This window comes from Anomaloglossus baeobatrachus, chromosome 3 (genome assembly GCF_048569485.1).
Source record: "Anomaloglossus baeobatrachus isolate aAnoBae1 chromosome 3, aAnoBae1.hap1, whole genome shotgun sequence".
Taxonomy (NCBI): domain Eukaryota; kingdom Metazoa; phylum Chordata; class Amphibia; order Anura; family Aromobatidae; genus Anomaloglossus; species Anomaloglossus baeobatrachus.
In genome coordinates this window covers 656,271,251-656,291,475 of record NC_134355.1, presented here as the reverse complement: position 1 = coordinate 656,291,475, position 20,225 = coordinate 656,271,251, and the positions used below count along the sequence as shown (strand labels likewise).

General features: G+C 48.0%; 1 protein-coding gene across 5 annotated transcripts in view; it reads right to left on the bottom strand.

The window, feature by feature from the left end:
* The window catches only part of RCAN2 (regulator of calcineurin 2), a 161,608-nt gene that overhangs the window by 115,086 nt on the left and 26,297 nt on the right, over positions 1-20,225 (bottom strand). For all 5 annotated transcript variants that reach the window (XM_075341176.1, XM_075341178.1, XM_075341174.1 and 2 more), the window contains exon 2: positions 8,311-8,537. In XM_075341176.1, the coding sequence (XP_075197291.1) occupies positions 8,311-8,535 (225 nt within the window). In that variant the 5' untranslated portion in view covers positions 8,536-8,537. The remainder of the gene's footprint in view (positions 1-8,310; positions 8,538-20,225) is intronic.

The following is a 20,225-nucleotide window of genomic DNA, read 5'->3' as shown; positions in this document are numbered from 1 at the left end:
ATGTCGTTTATTTGCATTGAACCCTGCCTGAAGCGTGTTTATGCGCCGGATGATCGTTGCACCACCACACTCTGCCCCACCGAGTCATCTCCCGACCTTGAAGTAGTGATGGAGTCAGGGGAGAGTCTTGAATCTACAAAGGCCACGACTACAAGGCCGGAGGCCCCCCTGGCTCATCACTACAGATTTGTATAGCATATTTGTCACGATGTGAATTTAGGCGTCACGCCAGGTACAGGAGGACTCCTGGTGAGCGGCGCAACACTGTGGGAACACCAGGGTAATGTCACGCCGGGCAAAACAACACAATGGGTACACCAGGGAAACAGTTGCCTCTTGTGCTAGGGAAAGGGTAGCGGGGTCAGCTCCTAACACTCACCTGAGGCTGATCCCTGCACTCCCTAACGTCCTTAGACGGGTCCTTCCCCCCGTGCGCCATTACATGCCAAGGTCCTCTACTCACCCTGCCTAGTGAAGGCCAAACGAAATGTCAGTTTGGCCACTACAATAAGACAGCATGAGGAAGGTAAGAAAAACAGGTGGGGAAAGGCACGACAAAAAGCACGCCTTGGTTTCTACAGAAGGAAACTTCACAGCAGCAATATTAACGACACCCCAGCTATGCAGCGATGTGCTCCTTCAACATAGGATAGGTATGAGCTATAGCTGGCATAGGGTGGAGTGAGGAGTGGATATTTATAGCATAAGGGAGTGGCTGCAGCTGAGGTTACAACTACCTGTTAGATCACTGCAGGATAGAAATGAACCGTAACCCCCTCAGTATCGGATAGAATTAAATATGCTCCTATTCAGGGTAAATGACAAGCGGGCACTACAGCGGATCTGTGATCCACAATACGCAGTGACCACAGATCCCCTGAGATCTGCCGCCCATGTGGTCATCCATAAGATGCTTCCCATACCACCATACTAACATCTATAATTAAAGGAATTGTCTAACATGTAAACAAAAAAAACATATGCTCAAATGTTTATAGAGTAAATAATCCTCACATTCCTGCCCCCAGAACTCCTGTTCTGAGGCTGCCAGGGTCCTCCGCCGATCTCAAAAATTCCTGTTTGGTCCGGGCAGGCATGTGATCGCTGCAGCCAATCACTAACTGCAGGGCTGGCCAAGAGCTGTTGATTGGCTGCAGCACTCACATGTTCATCACATCTTCATCTGGACCAAGCAGGAAGAGCAGAGACCGTCAGTGGACCTTAGCTGGATGTTATTTGCCAGGTTCCCCCACAAATTACAGCTGATCGCTGTGGGACACTTTGTAATCAGCTCACTGATAGCGGATCTTTCTAGGAAGTAGGAGTTGTCTGAAGTGCAGGATCCCTTCAAAATAAGGCTATGACTTACAGTTACCACTTGGTGCGTGTTTTGAGGAAACTGGAACCAAACAGAGTGGAGAATATGAACCTCGGAGGCACAGCCAAAACAGGTGTCATTCTACCCGGTGCTAATCCTTGAATCGTGAACCACAAGGAGCCGTCTGGCTTAGCATCATTTAGTAAATCCGCACATCTGCCATATACTTGATTTAAGAGGACAAAACGTTGGCTGGGGATGGGTTCTTATTTAGGATGTTGTTCACACAGGATGAAATTTCTTGACAAAACTGTGCAGTTATCGCTGCGGTTTCCACTACCCAAACGTTACAGGTGCACCGCCGACTACTGCCGGGAATAGTCCTACAGCTTATACTGGTATGCTGCTGACGTTAAACCTGTAGCGATGGTCAATTTACGCCAAGGGTAGATGGGACTTCATGAAATTTCAGTAAGAAAACACCGGTTTATAAAATGCAGCAGATTTCCAGCAAACACCAATCTCTAGAACGGGGCTCCGGTTATGTAGAGGTGGCCGTGTATCCGTTCATTTGCCGTCTTCGCCAGTTCCATAGAAAATGAATGTAGTCCATTCTGATGGGCATTTCAGAGCCACAATCTAAATGATTGCTCAGGGTCCCAGCTGTCGAACCACCACTAATCCGCAAGTTATTGTCACGGACGGAGATAGAAGCTATATCGTCCATATAGTACAATACGAAAGGAAGGGAAAAGGAATGTCCTATAGCTAGGGAAAGGGGGAAGTGGTGATCACTGACAACAAACCGCAGCTCACCCTCACTGCCCTCCCCGACACTATACAGGTTCCGCACCTGTTGCCGAGCCGGAATACCACACCCTAGGCAAACCCTGATCTGAGCCCTAAGTAAGGATGGCGGATATTAGCACTTATCAGCACCACTAACGTTGAGGGAGACACAAATGCTAGCACCAGAGCCCAGGTAGATAGCAAAAGTCCAACACTTAGGAGCAGCCACCACAGAAGTCTCTGGAACAACAATGGAGACTACTGCTGCAGACCACAGCCAGGAACAACTATGAACTGTACCCTAACCACCCCAAGGTGAGGTTTATAAAGGAAGTCAATGGCTGGCAACTGAGAGGAAAAACTGTCAGTTTCCCAGGGTCATAGAGTCCGCTGCTGCAGAAACAGGGAACTGTCAGATAACAACACATTGTTACGGTTGCTGTGGCACAGGAGATTATGTTCGGATTTCTTGCTACTGCACATGTGCGAGCACTGGTGACTATGTTCGGATTTCTTGCTACTGCACATGTGCAAGCGCTGGAGACTAAGTCCTATCTTGGAGCCATTGCACATGTGCGGGTGACATCATCGCTGACACGAGGTCACATGTCTCTGACACCTTCTAAGCTGATTGGCCGCTGGTCATATGCTTGTGACACGTGGTCACATGTCTCTGACACCTTCTATGCCGATTGGTCGCTGGTCATGTGCTTGTGACGCTTTGCTCGGTGATAGGCCAGCGTGACGTCATTCCTGTCGTTCTGGCAGCGGATTGGCTCTGGTGTCCTCCATCTTGGATAAGGCACAGAATCTATATAAGACCCTGACGCACGCCGCACGGCGCTCAGTCCTCTTGGTTCATGCATGAGAGTAGACGCTCTGTGCACGTCCCTTTAGGCATCTCTCTGTCTATGCTAGGTGAGCGCTAGCAGCAGGGTAGCGTTCTTATACCTTACAGCTTCGGCTGCAGTCCGTATCCTTACATCTTAGGGGAGCGGACATAGGCAGGTACCTGAGGCACATGGTCCGGCTGGGCCTTGTGATTCTACTCGTAGGTGGACGTTGCCGCTAGGGTAACGTTCCTTATACTGCGTCTGGCAGTTGTTCGTATCCTCGCACACTAGGGGAGCGAACATAGGTAGAAGCTTTGTGCGGCTTACGCTGCTGTCCGTCTCTTTTGCACCACTAGTGGAGCGGACCCAGGCAGGTGCCATATATAGTGGTTCGTGTCCTCGCACACTAGTGGAGCGAACGAAGGTAGGAGCTTTGTGCGGCTTACGCTGCTGTCCGTCTCCTGGTACCGCTAGAGGAACGGACCTAGGTAGGTGCCATTTCAAACTCACTGCTTTTGTATCTGTGACCATTAACAGAGACCATACCACACACCCTCCAAGTAAGGGAGGAATTGCTTTATTTCCTAATTATATTCCTCTGTGAGTTTAACAGAGGTATTGCACTCTGCACTTGGGCTATTACTATTTACAGTGGCACACTTATATACCCCTTATCCTCTGCCATAGTCTGCAGCAGAGTCTTTGCACGGTGGACCCTGACTGTCTGATATTCCTTTGGGTTTTATTATCAGAGAGCCCCCCGTAACACACATGCTGCCAATATCTGGGATTTTCTAAAGGCCCCGTCACACTAAGCAACATCGCTAGCAACATCGCTGCTAACGAACAACTTTTGTGACGTTGCTAGCGATGTTGCTGTGTGTGACATCCAGCAACAACCTGGCCCCTGCTGTGAGGTCGTTAGTTGTTGCTGAATGTCCTGGGCCATTTTTTAGTTATTGCTCCCCCGCTGTGAAGCACACATCGCTGTGCGTGACAGCGAGACAGCAACAACTAAATGTGCAGGCAGCAGGAGCCGGCTTCTGCGGAGGCTGGTAACCACAGTAAACATCGGGTAACCAAGAAGCCCTGTCCTTGGATACCCGATATTTACCTTTGTTACCAGCCTCCGCCGCTCTCACTGTCAGTGCCGGCTCCTGCTCTATGCACATGTAGCTGCAGGACACATCGGGTTAATTAACCCGATGTGTGCTGTAGCTAGGAGAGCAGGGAGACAGCACTAAGCAGTGTGTGCTGCTCCCTGCTCTGTGCACATTTAGCTGCAGTACACATCGGGTAATTAACCCGATGTGTGCTGTAACTAGGAGAGCAAGGAGCCAGCGCTCAGTGTGCGCTGCTCCCTGCTCTCTGCACGTGTAGCTCCGTGCACTGGTAACCAAGGTAAATATCGGGTTGGTTACCTGATATTTACCTTAGTTACCAAGCGCAGCATCTTCCACGCGGCGCTGGGGGCTGGTCACTGGTTGCTGATGAGCTCACCAGCAACTCGTAGTAGCGACGCTCCAGCGATCCCCGCCAAGTCAGGTTGCTGGTGGGATCGCTGGAGCGTCGCAGTGTGACATCTCACCAGCAACCTCCTAGCAACTTACCAGCGATCCCTATCGTTGTTGGGATCGCTGGTAAGTTGCTTAGTGTGACTGGACCTTAACACTCGCTGCCACTAGATTATCAGCCAGCCATGACATTTCCGTGACAGGCCATGACAGTTATTACCTATTCCATGGATTATTTAAAATTTTGTTTTTTGCCCCTAAATGGGAACTGAGCTTTAAACAAATTGTGCCTAAATCAATACTACAAGCAAACATAAGAAACCTTTTTTTATACATCTGCTTCTTTCTCCACTTGAGAGACACATCTACCCCTTCCCTTTGTTCATCATTGCCTATAAGAAACAATAAAAAAAACAGCCCAAATACGACTTGCTCAAGTCAATATGGACCACCAGCTGACTGTGAGATCAGATTATAGTTGCCTATTTAAGTCTACAAAGAGTAGAGGGAGTAGGGGAAGAAAGGAGCAGAGTAAGGAGCAAAGAAACAAATCGTGATGGTTCTAGCTAGCATATCCTAGGAATGGATTCACAACTACACTGCTCAGTACTGCTGTATAATGTCCTCCTCTGTTGCAACTTCTGAGCATGTTCTATGTAGAGACAGAGGAGCAGGAATCATATCAGCTCATCTCACTACCCACTAGCTCAGAGACAACTGAAAATTAGAGACAGAGCCTTGCGGAGTGGGAAAACTGCAGAATACAAGTCATATAATGGCCAAAAATTGTGTTATTCCTCATGTACACACAGGACAGCTTATGCTGATAAAAGTTACCATATTTTCCAGATTACAAAATGCACTTTTTAACCCCCCAAACTGGGGGTAAAATGATGGTGCGTCTTACAATCCGGATATGGGTTACTGGGGCGGCGGTGGAGAGCAGGGTCACAAGAGGCAGGGTCGGCGATACTGAGGGCTGAAAAGAGGGGATATCACTGCAGTGGAGCGGCTCAGGAGCGCCACAGGACAGAGGGTCGGCAATACTGTGGTCTCGGGGATGTCGAGGCAGTGGGCACCAATGATCTGCCGGCGGGCTGCAGGCTCCATTGAATCGACCGCAGTTGACAAGATGGACTTCAAGAAAATGGCTGCAGAGGTGGTGCATGCGCAGACATGGACTCGGCGGCCATTTTTGTGAAGCCTATCTTGTCAACCGCAGGCGATTCAATAGAGTCTGCAGTCCACCGGCAGATCAATGGCGCACCCCCAAGGCCTCTGTATCGTTGAACCTCCATCCACTAACCCTCTTGAGCCACAACACCCCCTCCTCCAAACCTGCAGCTTCGCTGACCCTGCCTCCTGTGACCCTCCTGAGCAGCTCCATCACCACTGCTCCCCCTGGTGAGCATATAAAACGCACTAGGATTATAAGATGGATCCTCATTTTAACATTAAAAATTATTGTTTCCTATGTTCCTCCTCTTAATTAGTTGTGCGTCTTATAATCCAGTGAGTCTTATAAAATGAAAAATACGGTACTTGAAAGAGAGTTCTCCGGCTATTCCACAGAACAGCTCCTGAGACGCACTGGCCAGACGCTTTCTCTTCTGGGGACACCTTCACCACAACACCGTTTAGTTATGCACTTTAAAGAGGAACTGTCAGCCGAATAGTTGACCCCTAACTAAAGGTAATGGTGTAAAGCCCTCTTAATGTCTATTTTATTGTTACCCTTAATAGTTGAATTTCATTTGGGGAATCTTTGAGAAGTGTCTTGAAGTTTTATCCTTAAGTGCATTGGGGTGGGCACTTCACTCCACAGCTTCTGCTGTACTACATCGGCCACCATTGGCCTCCGGCTGTTGATTGACAGCCTCTCGATGACCGATATAGAGGTGCTGGCGCTGTCATTACCTGGGTCCATTTCATCATCTGGGGTGGCGACTGCACAGTGAACTACTAATGATATTGCAAGATCAATTTACTGGCTTCCACAACATCATTAGGAACTCACTGCACAGGCCCCACCACTTCAGAAGAAACTAACCCGGGTAACGACGGCGCCTGCGCAGGGGAGATGAAACTCTTCGAGAAGAGTGACCGGTCATTCCTGCAACCCCTCTTTATCATCAAACACGATCCTGTATACCTCAGAATATGAGAGTTTCATACTTGTACCACGCTGCATGCAAATTACGCGGTCTGGTCTGTGTCTCGAAAATGAAATCAGCGCTGCCCCAGTCCCTTCAAACAGTGCCTCTTCTAACTGCAGTGGAATCACTGTCTGTTCAATAGGGCACAGTGAGGCGCGCATGCGCACGTCTCCCATTTCACTACGCAGTTGCAAGACTTCAGGCACTTTGTGGCTGACATAGAGACGTCATCCTCTTGCATGCAATTAGAAGAGGCGGTGTTTGAAGGAAACAAGGCGGCAATTAAGGGATCAGGGCGAAATTTGAAGGGACCAGGGCGGCATTTGACTGGACCAGGGTGGCATTTGAAGGGATTAGGGTGGTGTTTGAAGAGATCGGGGTGGCAATGAAGGGATCGGGGTGGCATTTGAAGGGACTAGGGTGGCATTTGAAGGGATCAAGGTGGGGTTTGAAGAGATCGGGGTGGCGATGAAGGGAACGGGGTAGCATTTGAAGGGACTAGGGTGGCATTTGAAGGGATCAAGGTGGGGTTTGAAGAGATCGGGGTAGCGATTGAAGGGATCGGGGTGGCGTTTGAAGGGATTGGGGTGGTGATTGAAGGGATTGGGGTGGCAATTGAGGGGATCAATGTGGCGTTTGAAGGGATCTGGTGGCGTTTGATGGAACCGGGGTGGCGATTGAAGGGACCGGGGTGGCGATTGAAGGGATCGGGGTGGCGATTGAAGGGACCGCGGTGGCGATTGAAGGGACCGGGGTGGCGATTGAAGGGACCGGGGTGGCGTTTGAAGGGATCGGGGTGGCGATTGAAGGGACCGGGGTGGTGATTGAAGGGACCGGGGTGGCGATTGAAGGGACCGGGGTGGCATTTGAAGGGACCGGGGTGGCGTTTGAAGGGACCGGGGTGGAGACTGAAGGGCTTGACGTGGTGTTTGAAGAGATCGGGGTGGCATTTCAAGGGGCCTGGAAGGCGTTTTAACGGACCGGTGCAGGGTTTGAAAGGAAAGGGGCGATGTTTGACAGCTATGGGGGGGGGCTTTGAAGGGAAATTGCAATTCCTAATTGCAATCTCGAGACACCTATAGGATCAGACCACGTAATTTATATACAGCGCAGGACAAGTCTAAATATAAATAGATCTAAAGGTGATGGGCATGGTATATAAGTGAAAAAACTGGTGACAAGAGGTTTCTTTTAAGCATAAAACATCAAGAATAGCTTTCTCAAAAATGCTCTAACAAAAATTCTACTAGCAGGGAATGAATGTAATAAGAATCAAAGGGGCTTTCCACTTATACTATTAATTCGGGGTCATATACCCTGCTGACAAGTTCCCTTTAATCGTTCTAGTGTAGAGCGCCCCCTAAGGTATCAATGAGGTTCGTCTGGGTAAGACCTATGCTGTGTTTAACCAGTCGGTTCTTCAAGAAGCCTATTATGCACGCATCCGAGAGGCAGAGCTGGTCTAACCTTCCATTGCTCCGCTGTTCTTTGCCAGTTGACTTTTCGAGATGACAACTCAACTTGTACCAACTATATTATCACCAATCATTGTATGAGTTAATTAACCAATTTGCCAAATTCCAAGTATCATGAGAAGAGACGAAGAGCTTGGAATCTAAGGTGGAGGGTTGGGTCTGGGGGTGTGGGGGCGATACTCCTCCATTTATTGAGTCATTACAAGATCAGAACCAATTTCCTACCTTGCTGGCTCCATCTTCAAACACGGATTGGTGAACGTTGCATGCAAACAGAGAATTTGGGAGGTCGTTGAAGTCGGTGATGCCTTGAAAGTCTTCTTCAGTTAGATATCCAGATACGTCCTTTCTTCTGTGTATTGGATAAAGCAAAAGGAACTCTCCACCCCCGACAATACAGGCGAAATAACTGGGGTCCCTCATCCCAGCAAAGTATGGGTCTTCCCTCATCCCTGGGAAGAAATGAGAAAAGTCACGGTTTTCCCACAAACAAAGTTCATTTTAATCAATACATTTTGGAATAATAATAATTTCCACAATTGGATGTGTTTAGAAAAAATGTCTCTGTGCTGAGATAATCTTATATGTGTCCCTGCTGTGTATGCATCCGTGTCTGACTATACAGGGTCATGGTCTGATCATACCACATGTCCTGGGCCGGGGAGGAGATTACAGCATGGAATCGCAAATTACTCTTTCTGTGAGGTAAAAGCTTTTTTTAAAAAAAGACAGGGAAATGTTTTACCTCACAAGAAGAATCAGCTGTGATCCCATGCTGTAAAGAAGTATATACTGTAGACATTATAGCAAAAAATACCCCAAATTAAATGAAACTGGCCCTTTATTGCTCGCCTTGGTACACAAGCTAACCAGTGAAGAAGCCAGTACTGAGCTAATCCCGAGAAATAATCCGTATTCACACCTTGAAGCTACCGCGCTCTGATGAATAGGGTTTCATTTTAACGAAAAAAATGTTTTAACCTTATTAAAATACCAGAGCGTGGGGGTACAAATTCCTGGAGGTATTAGGTGACTAAGCCGTGTTTTGTTAGCAAAGAAACAGTCACTACCCAGATAACCTGACACCCAAACGAGCCGCCTGAAAGCCTCTGCGACGCACAGCGCCAGCTCACGCCTGCCCGGATCTGCGCACTGACACTGACAATACAGCTAATGACCAGAGAAACGGGAGAGCAATTATCCCAGGCGGAAATCATCAGAGGCAAGGAATATATGGATACCACATGTCTAGTCTGGAAGCAAAGAATTGCTGTTTTGCCTATTATTATACATTATTTATTCTATTTTTTTATCATATTAATAATTCTAATTATTCACTATTATATTATATTCTTTATATAAATTTGTCATGTAATTTTATGACTTGTTATTATTTATAGTTTTTATTATATTGATTGTTATTTATCATTATTATTACTATTATGTTGTTATTTTATTACTATTATTAGTAATTATTATTATTAGTAGTAGTAGTAATATTAGTATTTAATTTTACTACTACTATTATTGCTTATTATATTATAGCTATACTATTATATTGTTCTTTTATTATCATCATCATTTTACATTATTTACTATATTACAGCAATTTATTTTGTTATTTATCATATTCTATTATTGATTGTATTATTACAAATTCTAATTATTATTATTATAATATTATATCCTTTAAATAAATATATATATATATATATATATATATATATATATATATATATATATATATATATATATAAATAATTTGTCATATTATTTTTAGGATCATTGTTATTATTTATGGTTTCATATTTATTTTGTTATTTATCATATTATTACTACTATTATGTTCTTTTATTTATTTTTACTATATTACAACTATTCTATGTTGTTCATTTATTGTTATTATTTTATTCTTTACATTATTTACTATATTATAGCTATTAATGTTATTTATCATATTATTATTACTATGGTTATGTTGTTCTTTTTTTTATTATTATTATTATTATTATTATTGCTACTATGTATTTTTTACATTATTTGCTATATTATAATGTCCATTATAATTTTTTTTACATTATTTACTATATTATAGCTATTTGTTATTTATCATATTATTATTACTATGGTTATGTTCTTCTTTTTTATTATTATTATTATTATTACTCCTATGTATTTTTTACACTATTTGCTATATTATAATGTCCATTATAATTTTTTTTACATTATTTACTATATTATAGCTATTTGTTATTTATCATATTATTATTACTATGGTTATGTTCTTCTTTTTTATTATTATTATTATTATTATTACTCCTATGTATTTTTTACACTATTTGCTATATTATAATGTCCATTATAATTTTTTTTTACATTATTTACTATATTATAACTATATTATGTTTTTCTTTTATTACTATATTACTATTTTTATTTTTTTTTACATTATTTTCTGTATTATAGCTAAAACCCATAAACATTTGATTCTCTGCCAATTTTTTTTTTTACAAAAATCCATAACCCCAGAGGACAGCTTTGAAAACAGTTAATATTTATTATTTTAGCACCATTTATTCCATGGCGCTTCACATGTGAAAAGGGGTATACATAGTAGGGAAAATGCAGTAATCATGAACAATACAAGACACAGACAGGTACAGGAGGAGAGAGGACCCTGCCCGCGAGAGATCACAGTCTACAAGGGATGCTTGAGGATACAGTAGGTGAGGTTGGAGATGGTCATGCAGCGTTATAGTGGACGTAGGTTTACTACAGGTTATAGGCTTGTCAGAAGAGGTGGGTCTTCAGGTTCCTTTTGAAGATATCCACGGTAGGAGAGAGTCTGATGTGTTGGGGTAGAGTATTCCAGAGTATAAGGCAGGCATGGGAGAAGTATTATATGCGATGGTGAGAAGAGGAGATAAGAGGGGAGTAGAGAAAGAGGTCTTGTGAGGATCTGAGGTTACATGCAGGTACGTATCGGGAGACTAGGTCACAGCTGTAAGGAGGAGACAGGTTGCGGGTGGCTGTGTACGTCATGGTTAGGGTTTTGAACCGGAGTGTTTGGGCAATGGGAAGCCAGTGTAGGGATTGGCAGAGAAGAGAGGCTGGGGAATAGCGAGGGAGAGGTGGATCAGTCGGGCAGCAGAGTTTAGGATAGATTTTTAGGAGTGCAAGAGAGTTAGAAGGGAGGCCACAGAAAAGAAAGTTGCAGTAGTCAAGGTGGGAGATGATGAGGACAAGCACTAGTGTTCTTGCAGATTCTTGGTCAAGGAATGTAGTAATCTGGGCAGGTGGTGGAAGGGGCTTGGATAATGTGGCTTGAAGGAGAGAGCAGAGTTGACGGTTACCCCCAGTTAGCGAGCAAGTTTTGTTGGTTTGTTTTTTTCCCCATTGATTGGGTCACACAATTGCTAAAACTCTGGGATTTGGACCATTGTTTGGAAAGAAAAATCTAATTTTGTAAATATCGTTCTAAGATTCTTGTCTTTTGCAGACATGGTATTCGTCACTATATTCACAATTGCTTTGTCCACCAAAGGGTTATTGTCAAAATAACGAATTTTACCCACGGGCTGGGGTCACAAGACCGGATTTTCTCCATCCGAGAAACCCAGTTCAGCTATGCTATCCGACTGAACAGACTCTTATTCCAGTTTGATCAGTTTTTCTCGGATGTAGAGAAGAATAAAGAAAGAATGTCTCTATCTTCTTCGTTCTGTCACTCTGTGAAAATCAGACCGTACTTGAATGTCATCTGAGTGCGGCCCATTTTTTTCATGGACTCAAAGACTTGAATGGCCAGTTCGAGAAAAAAAATTGGACATGTGCACGCTCTATTAAATAACGTTGGTCCAACTGATGTCTGATGTTCTGTCGGATTTCTCTCGGACTAAAAATATGATCGTTGTCCCATATGCCAGAAATAGCGGAGCACGGTACTGGTCTCCAGCAGTCCCATAAACAATTAAGTGGAAGTCGAGTATGTACAGTACACTGGGTGGGTATAACACCCATACCGATATCCCCACACTGTCCTGCCTCCCTCCCGCGGTGGGCATGTCGGCAATCTAACCTGCACGGCCGTCCTGTGATGGCTGACCTGTCCCCAGTCCATGCTGCTGTCTTCCAGGGCCTGCGCACACCGCACAGGCCTCCTGGGAGTGCCCATAGGGTGCACGCAGACATGCCCCTTTTCTTAAAAGGCCAATATGCCCTGACACAGAAATGACCTCTCAGCTAGACTGAGAGGCTGCAGGTATTTAAGGCACTTTCCCAATAAGGAAGGTGCCTGGGCAACAAGTTTCTAATGCTGCTAGTTCTCAGGTACCATTTTGGTGCTGTGTTCTCCTGCTGTCATTTTGCTGCTGATTTGTATCTGTGTTTCAGTGCATTACAAGTTCACTGCTGCAATGTGGCACCCTGGACAAGCCAGGACGTCACAGGTACTGCAACAACACACCCCACACCCCGGTTAGGAACACCAAAGTCAGACACAAATCCTTGTTGCCTCCCTCCAGGGGCTGATGTCCACACCAGGTGGGGTGGAGCCAGGCGGTTGGCTCCACCCACTGAGGAGTTCACAGTCCTGGAGGCGGGAAAAGGAAGGCAGTTCAGTTGAGTTTTGGAGTAGAGTTGGAGAGTGAAGGAAGTAGTAGTGGAGGAGCTGACTGGCCGTGTCCGGGTACGTGGCCCGGGCACAGAAACAGCAAGGTTGGCAGACGGTGGTGACCGTCTGCAGGTGAGGCCGATTGACGCACAACCTTAAGGACCGGGGACGGGCGGTGGCCCGCCGGTACCGGACCGGGGAGCGAAGAGAGGCCAGCACCATTCGGCAGGGCCTACGGACCCCGACCAGGCTTGGAGTCGCCGTTAAACCGGTCAAATCCGTCAGCGACGGGAACCTCCGGGGTTTCCCAGCAGTAAAGACCCGACTAAAGGCAACCGCTCAACCGTGAAGGGAAATACAGCTACCGCCACAGCTAGAGTTCCCAGGGCCAGCGCCTGCGGGCAAAAGGGGCTCCTCCAGCAAATATACCGCTGGGGAGCGGGTTACCGGTGGGAAGCCATCGGGGCCGTGAACGTAACACTGGTGCAGGGAGAGACAGTTACCGCCAACCTACCGGGAGTGACCGCCGCAGCCGTCTGTGGGACTCGTCCATCCAGCCGTTTGTTTTACCAGAGACTCCGTGTCCGTTACTGGCTGAGTAAGTACAACCGTGCCGTCTGGCACTGCGCTGCCCCTGCGACCCTGCACCCGGCCAAGCCCCGCCATCCACCTTACAGCCAACAACTCCGGGCCCCGGGACTACCAAAATCCCCCTACCCACGGAGGGGAGAGAAAACATCCCAGCTGCTCCCTGTCATCGCTCCCGGGATCCCCGTACAGAGCAGCGGTGGTGCCCCAACCTCACCACACACCGTGGGTGGCATCACAAACCGACATCCCAAACCCCAACAGACCACCCCTTTCACTCACGGGCGAGGAGCGCCGCTCGAGTCCCCGGGATCCGGCCCACCGCTCGAGCCACCGAGCAGCAGCAGCTGAACCCGAGCCGCAAAAGCGGTCGAGCAGCGCACCCCCCCCCGCCCGCGACAGCAACTATCCATGCCATGCCGGCCGAGTATCACGATATCTGCTGACACTGCTGCAAGCATCTACGCCGGTCACCAACCACGATACCCGCTGCCACAATTGTACACATTGGCCGCTGCTACCGCATCCATCCCGACCGAATCTACGACTCCGCATGCTACTGCTGTTGCTCCAACCAGAAACTATCAGTGTCCGATCCCCTGGGGCCAGCCATCGCAGCATCAGTCTTCCCGAGTGGCATCTAGTCTCACACCTGCAGGGCAACACCCGCACCAACAGAGGCTCTGGGGAAAACGAGATGTAGTTCTGCAGTCAAGCCCCTCTGGGTTTTCTTTGTGCTGTGGAGTAGTGGGTCCGCTAATCACTTGCTCGCCCCGAGACCATAACAGTGGGACTGCAAACCACCAATCTCGGAATCTCTAAGGATGGCTAACCTCCAGCAATAAGCAACGTATCCCTTATTCCATAGGTAGGGGATAATTTCTTATTTTGAGAATACTCTTTCAGTTTACCCAAGGCTATTTATCCTCCTAAAAGACTTCACGTTTCTAAAGCAGTAGATTCTCCGGGATATCTCTGTCCTGCCAATAGATCTTAACAGCTCATTTACATATAGGAAAAATGTGGATTTCTGTGTAATAAAACATTGCATCACTGATATCAAGATATCATTTTATTCAGCTTACTATTGAAACGCTCATGGCCGGTATACAGGCAGCGAGTGGGATTAGTGGACCCACTGGACCACAGGAGGAACCTGGGCTTACCCCTATAGTGGAGGGGCGTAACTAAGAGCCCGCCGCAGGTGGACGCCAAGTACCACTCCCAGGGCAGTGACCGGGACTGTGAAAGCTGACCCCCAGGACAGGAGATGGACGGGTATAGACGGGTACAGGCGGGGTGACTGAGGCAGGCTGGGTAGGTGGGTACGGACAGGAATGGTGGGCACAGCAGGGGCACACAGGTATGGGACGGACACAGGGATGACTGGACAAGAGCTCAAGACCTGACAACAAGCTAGGTAGCAGACTGAAACACTGACTAATTGGAGCAATGCGCAGGCACCTCCCCTAATGGAAGGGTGCCTTAAATACATAGTGCCTCTCAGCCATAGGCTGAGAGATATTTCCTGGAAATGATACACCAGCCCTTTAAGAGGATGGTCGGTGTGCACGTGCGCCCTAAGCACACTCCCGTGAGACGTGCGCTGTGCACACAGGCCCCGGGAGGGGAAGGAGGCAGCAGCACACATGGATGGCTGGGGGAGAGCGAGGGAGGACGCAACCCGGCCGGGGCGGTGAGTAAGTCATCGTCTCTGCAGGGACACCTAACTACAACTATGACCTGCATTCTAATATAGACAGCTTACGAGGGTTGATCTTACTCACAGATTCCCTTTAATCTTCATGACCTACCCACCTACTTCTCTATCTGGGCTTATACCTTCCTGACTTTCTCAGATTATTCCCATTCAGCATCCAAAAAAACTGAAAGTATGTTCTACTCAACTTCTCGCTCAAAATTAATCCCTTTCTGACCTTCACGACTATTTCTCCAGCTTGGCTTTCATCTGCCAGATCTCCCCAACTACTCCATCTCCATGACCTAGGCTACTGTACTTCTGCATGCTACGTACCTTTTTGACACTTCTCAATGTCATGGAAACTTTCCAAGCATTGACTATACCTTCTCCTCAAGCTTCTTGTTTTCCTAAGCTACTAAACTAAAAGTAACACCGCTGATCTGCAGTCTGAGACTTTTTTTTGTCAACAGTCAAACATTTCACAATCCTCTGCATCAGACCAACAAAACACCAGCCTTGATGAATTGAGACCTCAATAATCGACATGACTAAAATGCACTGCGAGTCACTTTTGCATGTGCATTCAATGTCCGATTTCTCAATATAATAAAAGAAATAAAAAAAAAAAAAAAAAAAAAAAATATATATATATATATATATATATATATATATATATATATATATATATATATATATATAGTATTAGAAAATCATAAGATTCATACCTGATGCTAAAAAGAGGAAAAAGAAAACAAAACTGTTGTGTATCCTAAAATGGTGCTGGAAAAATGTACAACTCATCCTTCAAGATAGAAAAAAAAATGCTACATTGGCCAAAAATAAAAAGTTATTGATTGAAAATGATGGAACAAAATTACTTCTTAAAGTCATAACATACAGTGGGGAAATTAAGTATTTGATCCTCTGACGATTTTGCAAGTTTTCCCACCTACAAAAAATGGAGAGGTCTGTAATTTTTATCGTAGGTAATTTCAACTGTGAGAATCACATTGTATGATTTTTTAATAATTACTTTGCATTTTATTGCATGAAATAAATATTTGGTCACCGACCAACCGGCAAGAATTCTGGCTCTCACAGACCTGTTATTTTTTCTATAAGAAGCTCCTACTCTGCATTCATTAACTGTATTAGTTGCACCTGTGTGAACTAGTTACCTGTATAGAAGACACCTGTCCACACATTCAATCACACTCCAACCTCTCCACCATGGCCAAGACCAAAGAGCTGTCTAATAACACCAGGGACAAAATCGTAAATCTGCAGAAGGCTGGGATGGGTTTCAGGATAATTGGGAAGCAGCTTGGTGAAAAGGCAATGTGGCGCCCCTGAGGCTTCCGTCGCCACAGGTCATTGCACCCCATCAGCGGTGTGATGCCCCATTCTGGGTGAGGAAGGGAGTGAACACCGGTCCCCTGGTAAATCCACACTACACCCATTGCTAGGAACACACTGAGACCAGGAATAGTGGCAGAAAACCCTCCCATGCTGCATGCTGAGAGGGGCCGTAAGACCCATCCCTGCTCCCATAGGGTGGTAGCTTAGCAACTGGGGAGGTGGGAGGAGCCACCAGAGAGCAGATAGAGAAAGGAAGGTCAAGTTAGTTTCAGTTTACCTCAGGGAGTGAAAGAGTGAGGAGCCAGCATGTAGTTGGAGAAGAAGAACGAGAGAAAGGAGGGAGGAGGAGGCCTGCTGGAGGCAGGCAAGGAGGAGGAAAGAAAGAAGGAAAGAAGGAAAGAAAGCTCCAAGTCAGACAGGAGCAGAGAAACAGAAGGAGACGCTTCCTGGTGAAGATCCTGGGACCCAGAGGTCCAGGTGACACCACGTAGGAGACAGAAGGAGTCGCAGGGCCACGGGTAGTCTGTATAGCTGTCGGGGCAGTTTAGAGCTACGGTGGCCTGTTCCACTGTAACATCGGTGGAGGGATCAAGCTGCAGCAGGGGACGGTCCCTAGAGACTGGAGGAGTGCAAAGATCATCTCCAAACAGTAAAAACCGAGGCCCAGGGAACGTTGTAGACTCCCCGGGCCAGAACCCATAGCAGAACTTCCAGAAAAGGGGTAATCAGCCGACAGGTGACCCCCCGGCCTGGAGGCTGTAGTGGAGGCCAAGCCAGGTTTATCCTATTAAAGGCAAGGCTAAGGAAGACAGCAGAAGAAAGAGACACTAAGAGAAGGGTACCGGCTTTCACTCTCAGAATCACCCAGAAACGGCGGAGGTCCCTGATAGTGGTCCCAGCAGTCCAAGGGTCCCTACAGCGCTGTGACAAGAAGTGTGAGTAAAGAACTTGAACTGCACCCTTGAAGTGGTCTCTGTTATTTCAGCTGCATAGACATTCACAAGCACCAACTGTGCCCCGGGCATTGCTCCACCTGTGGGGATCAGTACCACCATTGCTGCCATAACATCATCCCGGTGGCCTCACACAGCAGCGGCGGCTTAATAGCCGCATACCACAGGTGGCGTCACGAACACAAACTTTAATTCAAGCCACATATTCCACTGACACCCACCAGGGCCACGGAGCCGGGCCCAGCCACCACTGACGACCACCGGACTAGTCCGGCCCGGCACCGGGTGTCCCATAGCCCTGGGGTGGGCGAGTCAACTTTGGCGTCACGAACAGGAGTTCGTGCCCGGTCCCACCGGGTACTGTGCGCCTGAAGAATCGTGAAAAAGCCTGTGTTTTACTGTGAGAGACTGCCGCCATTAGCGCTGCAAAGAGCGAGAAGAAGGGGGGCATGCCAGAAGAAAGGGCGCGAAGAGAAGCCCCGCCCCCTTGGTCTTGGCAAAAAGAGCGCGAAGCAGTGCCCGCGATGGAAAGCGGAGGAAGAAAAGATGGCGCGTGAAGAAGCTAAAATGATGGACGCCGAGCAACGAGCGGCCAGAGGAGGAGTGGCCGAGCCGGGACACGCACCTCAGAACCGGGTGGTGTCCTGCGTCCTGGAGAGCGGAGAAGATCCAGCAGCCGCTGCAGAGTCGGGTAAAGAGAGTGTCACCCCCAGCCGGCGGAGCCCGGATTGCCAGGTGGGGTTCCTGCCCGGTCCTCCTGCAGGCGCGCGTGCCACCACCGCAGCTCCGATACCAGCACCCTGCAGCAGGCCAGCGACCACCAGAACACCGGAGATGCTACTGAGGGGTGAGTCATTTAATGCCCCTGCCGGCGCGAGAGCCTCAACCCCCCCTGCCATGCCCGCGGTCCCTGGAGAGATGCCCGGCACGGCGACGCCGATCCAGGCCGCAGCCGCGCCAGGTGCGGCCCGCCAAGAATTCGCCGCCGGAGCGACGCCCATCCACACCGCAGCAGCGACGCCAAGCCCGGCCCGTCCAGCTCAGGCCCCAGCAGCGATACCCCGCTCGGACAAGCAAGATCCCGCCGCAGCGGCGACGTTAATCCACGCCGCAGATGCGGCCCGCCAAGCCCAGGCCGCAGCCACGCCAGGTGCGGCCCGTCAAGAATCGGTCACAGCAGCGACTTCAATACAGGCCGCCGCCATGCCAGGCGCGGCCCGCCAAGACCAGCAGACTGTGCTGACCGCTGTCAACCTGCTGCTAGGTGGGGAGCCGGAGAAGAATCCCTACATGTAAAGAAGTAAGAAGATGCCGAACTGTACATAGCCCCTGTCTGCCCCTCATTCACTTTGAAGAAGTCCCTTGTGTTCTGCCCCAATGTTCTTTTCGAAGATGACACCTTTTCCTGCTGTACTGCCCCTCATGCTTTTTGAAGATGTCACCCCCCATGTGTATGTGTTACCGGGCCACGGAACTGGAATGTGGGCCCCGGTGAATGTGATGTCTTATGTGTCCTGTGTAACCAGGCCACTGGACTTAGTGGCTGGTTGAGTTTTTCACTTTTGTTGATTGAAAGAAACGAACTGCCAGGCTACTGGACTTGTTGTAGCCAAGAATGTATATGGTTGCACCTGTTGTGCCCCCTACCACAATTATGGGGGAAGTGCCCAAACTGTGCAATGAACTGAAAGTGCACATTTAGATGTTTCTTTATAAGAAAGTTTGCAACGTTCAAGAATTTGTGCCTCCCATGAAGGGAAGAAATGTTTTATTGTTTTATGTTTTGCATAACAAAAATGTTTTTGCAGTTTCTCCACATGTTTTGTTGTCTTTTCAGCCCGAGGACGTGCTGGGATTTGCTGTGGGGGAGTGTGGTGCCCCTGAGGCTTCCGTCGCCACAGGTCATTGCACCCCATCAGCGGTGTGATGCCCCATTCTGGGTGAGGAAGGGAGTGAACACCGGTCCCCTGGTAAATCCACACTACACCCATTGCTAGGAACACACTGAGACCAAGAATAGTGGCAGAAAACCCTCCATGCTGCATGCTGAGAGGGGCCGTAAGACCCATCCCTGCTCCCATAGGGTGGTAGCTTAGCAACTGGGGAGGTGGGAGGAGCCACCAGAGAGCAGATAGAGAAAGGAAGGTCAAGTTAGTTTCAGTTTACCTCAGGGAGTGAAAGAGTGAGGAGCCAGCATGTAGTTGGAGAAGAAGAACGAGAGAAAGGAGGGAGGAGGAGGCCTGCTGGAGGCAGGCAAGGAGGAGGAAAGAAAGAAAGAAAGAAGGAAAGAAAGCTCCAAGTCAGACAGGAGCAGAGAAACAGAAGGAGACGCTTCCTGGTGAAGATCCTGGGACCCAGAGGTCCAGGTGACACCACGTAGGAGACAGAAGGAGTCGCAGGGCCACGGGTAGTCTGTATAGCTGTCGGGGCAGTTTAGAGCTACGGTGGCCTGTTCCACAATAACATCGGTGGAGGGATCAAGCTGCAGCAGGGGACGGTCCCTAGAGACTGGAGGAGTGCAAAGATCATCTCCAAACAGTAAAAACCAAGGCCCAGGGAATGTTGTAAACTCCCCGGGCCAGAACCCATAGCAGAACTTACAGAAAAGGGGTAATCAGCCGACAGGTGACCCCCCGGCCTGGAGGCTGTAGTGGAGGCCAAGCCAGGTTTATCCTATTAAAGGCAAGGCTAAGGAAGACAGCAGAAGAAAGAGACACTAAGAGAAGGGTACCGGCTTTCACTCTCAGAATCACCCAGAAACGGCGGAGGTCCCTGACAGTGGTCCCAGCAGTCCAAGGGTCCCTACAGCGCTGTGACAAGAAGTGTGAGTAAAGAACTTGAACTGCACCCTTGAAGTGGTCTCTGTTATTTCAGCTGCATAGACATTCACAAGCACCAACTGTGCCCCGGGCATTGCTCCACCTGT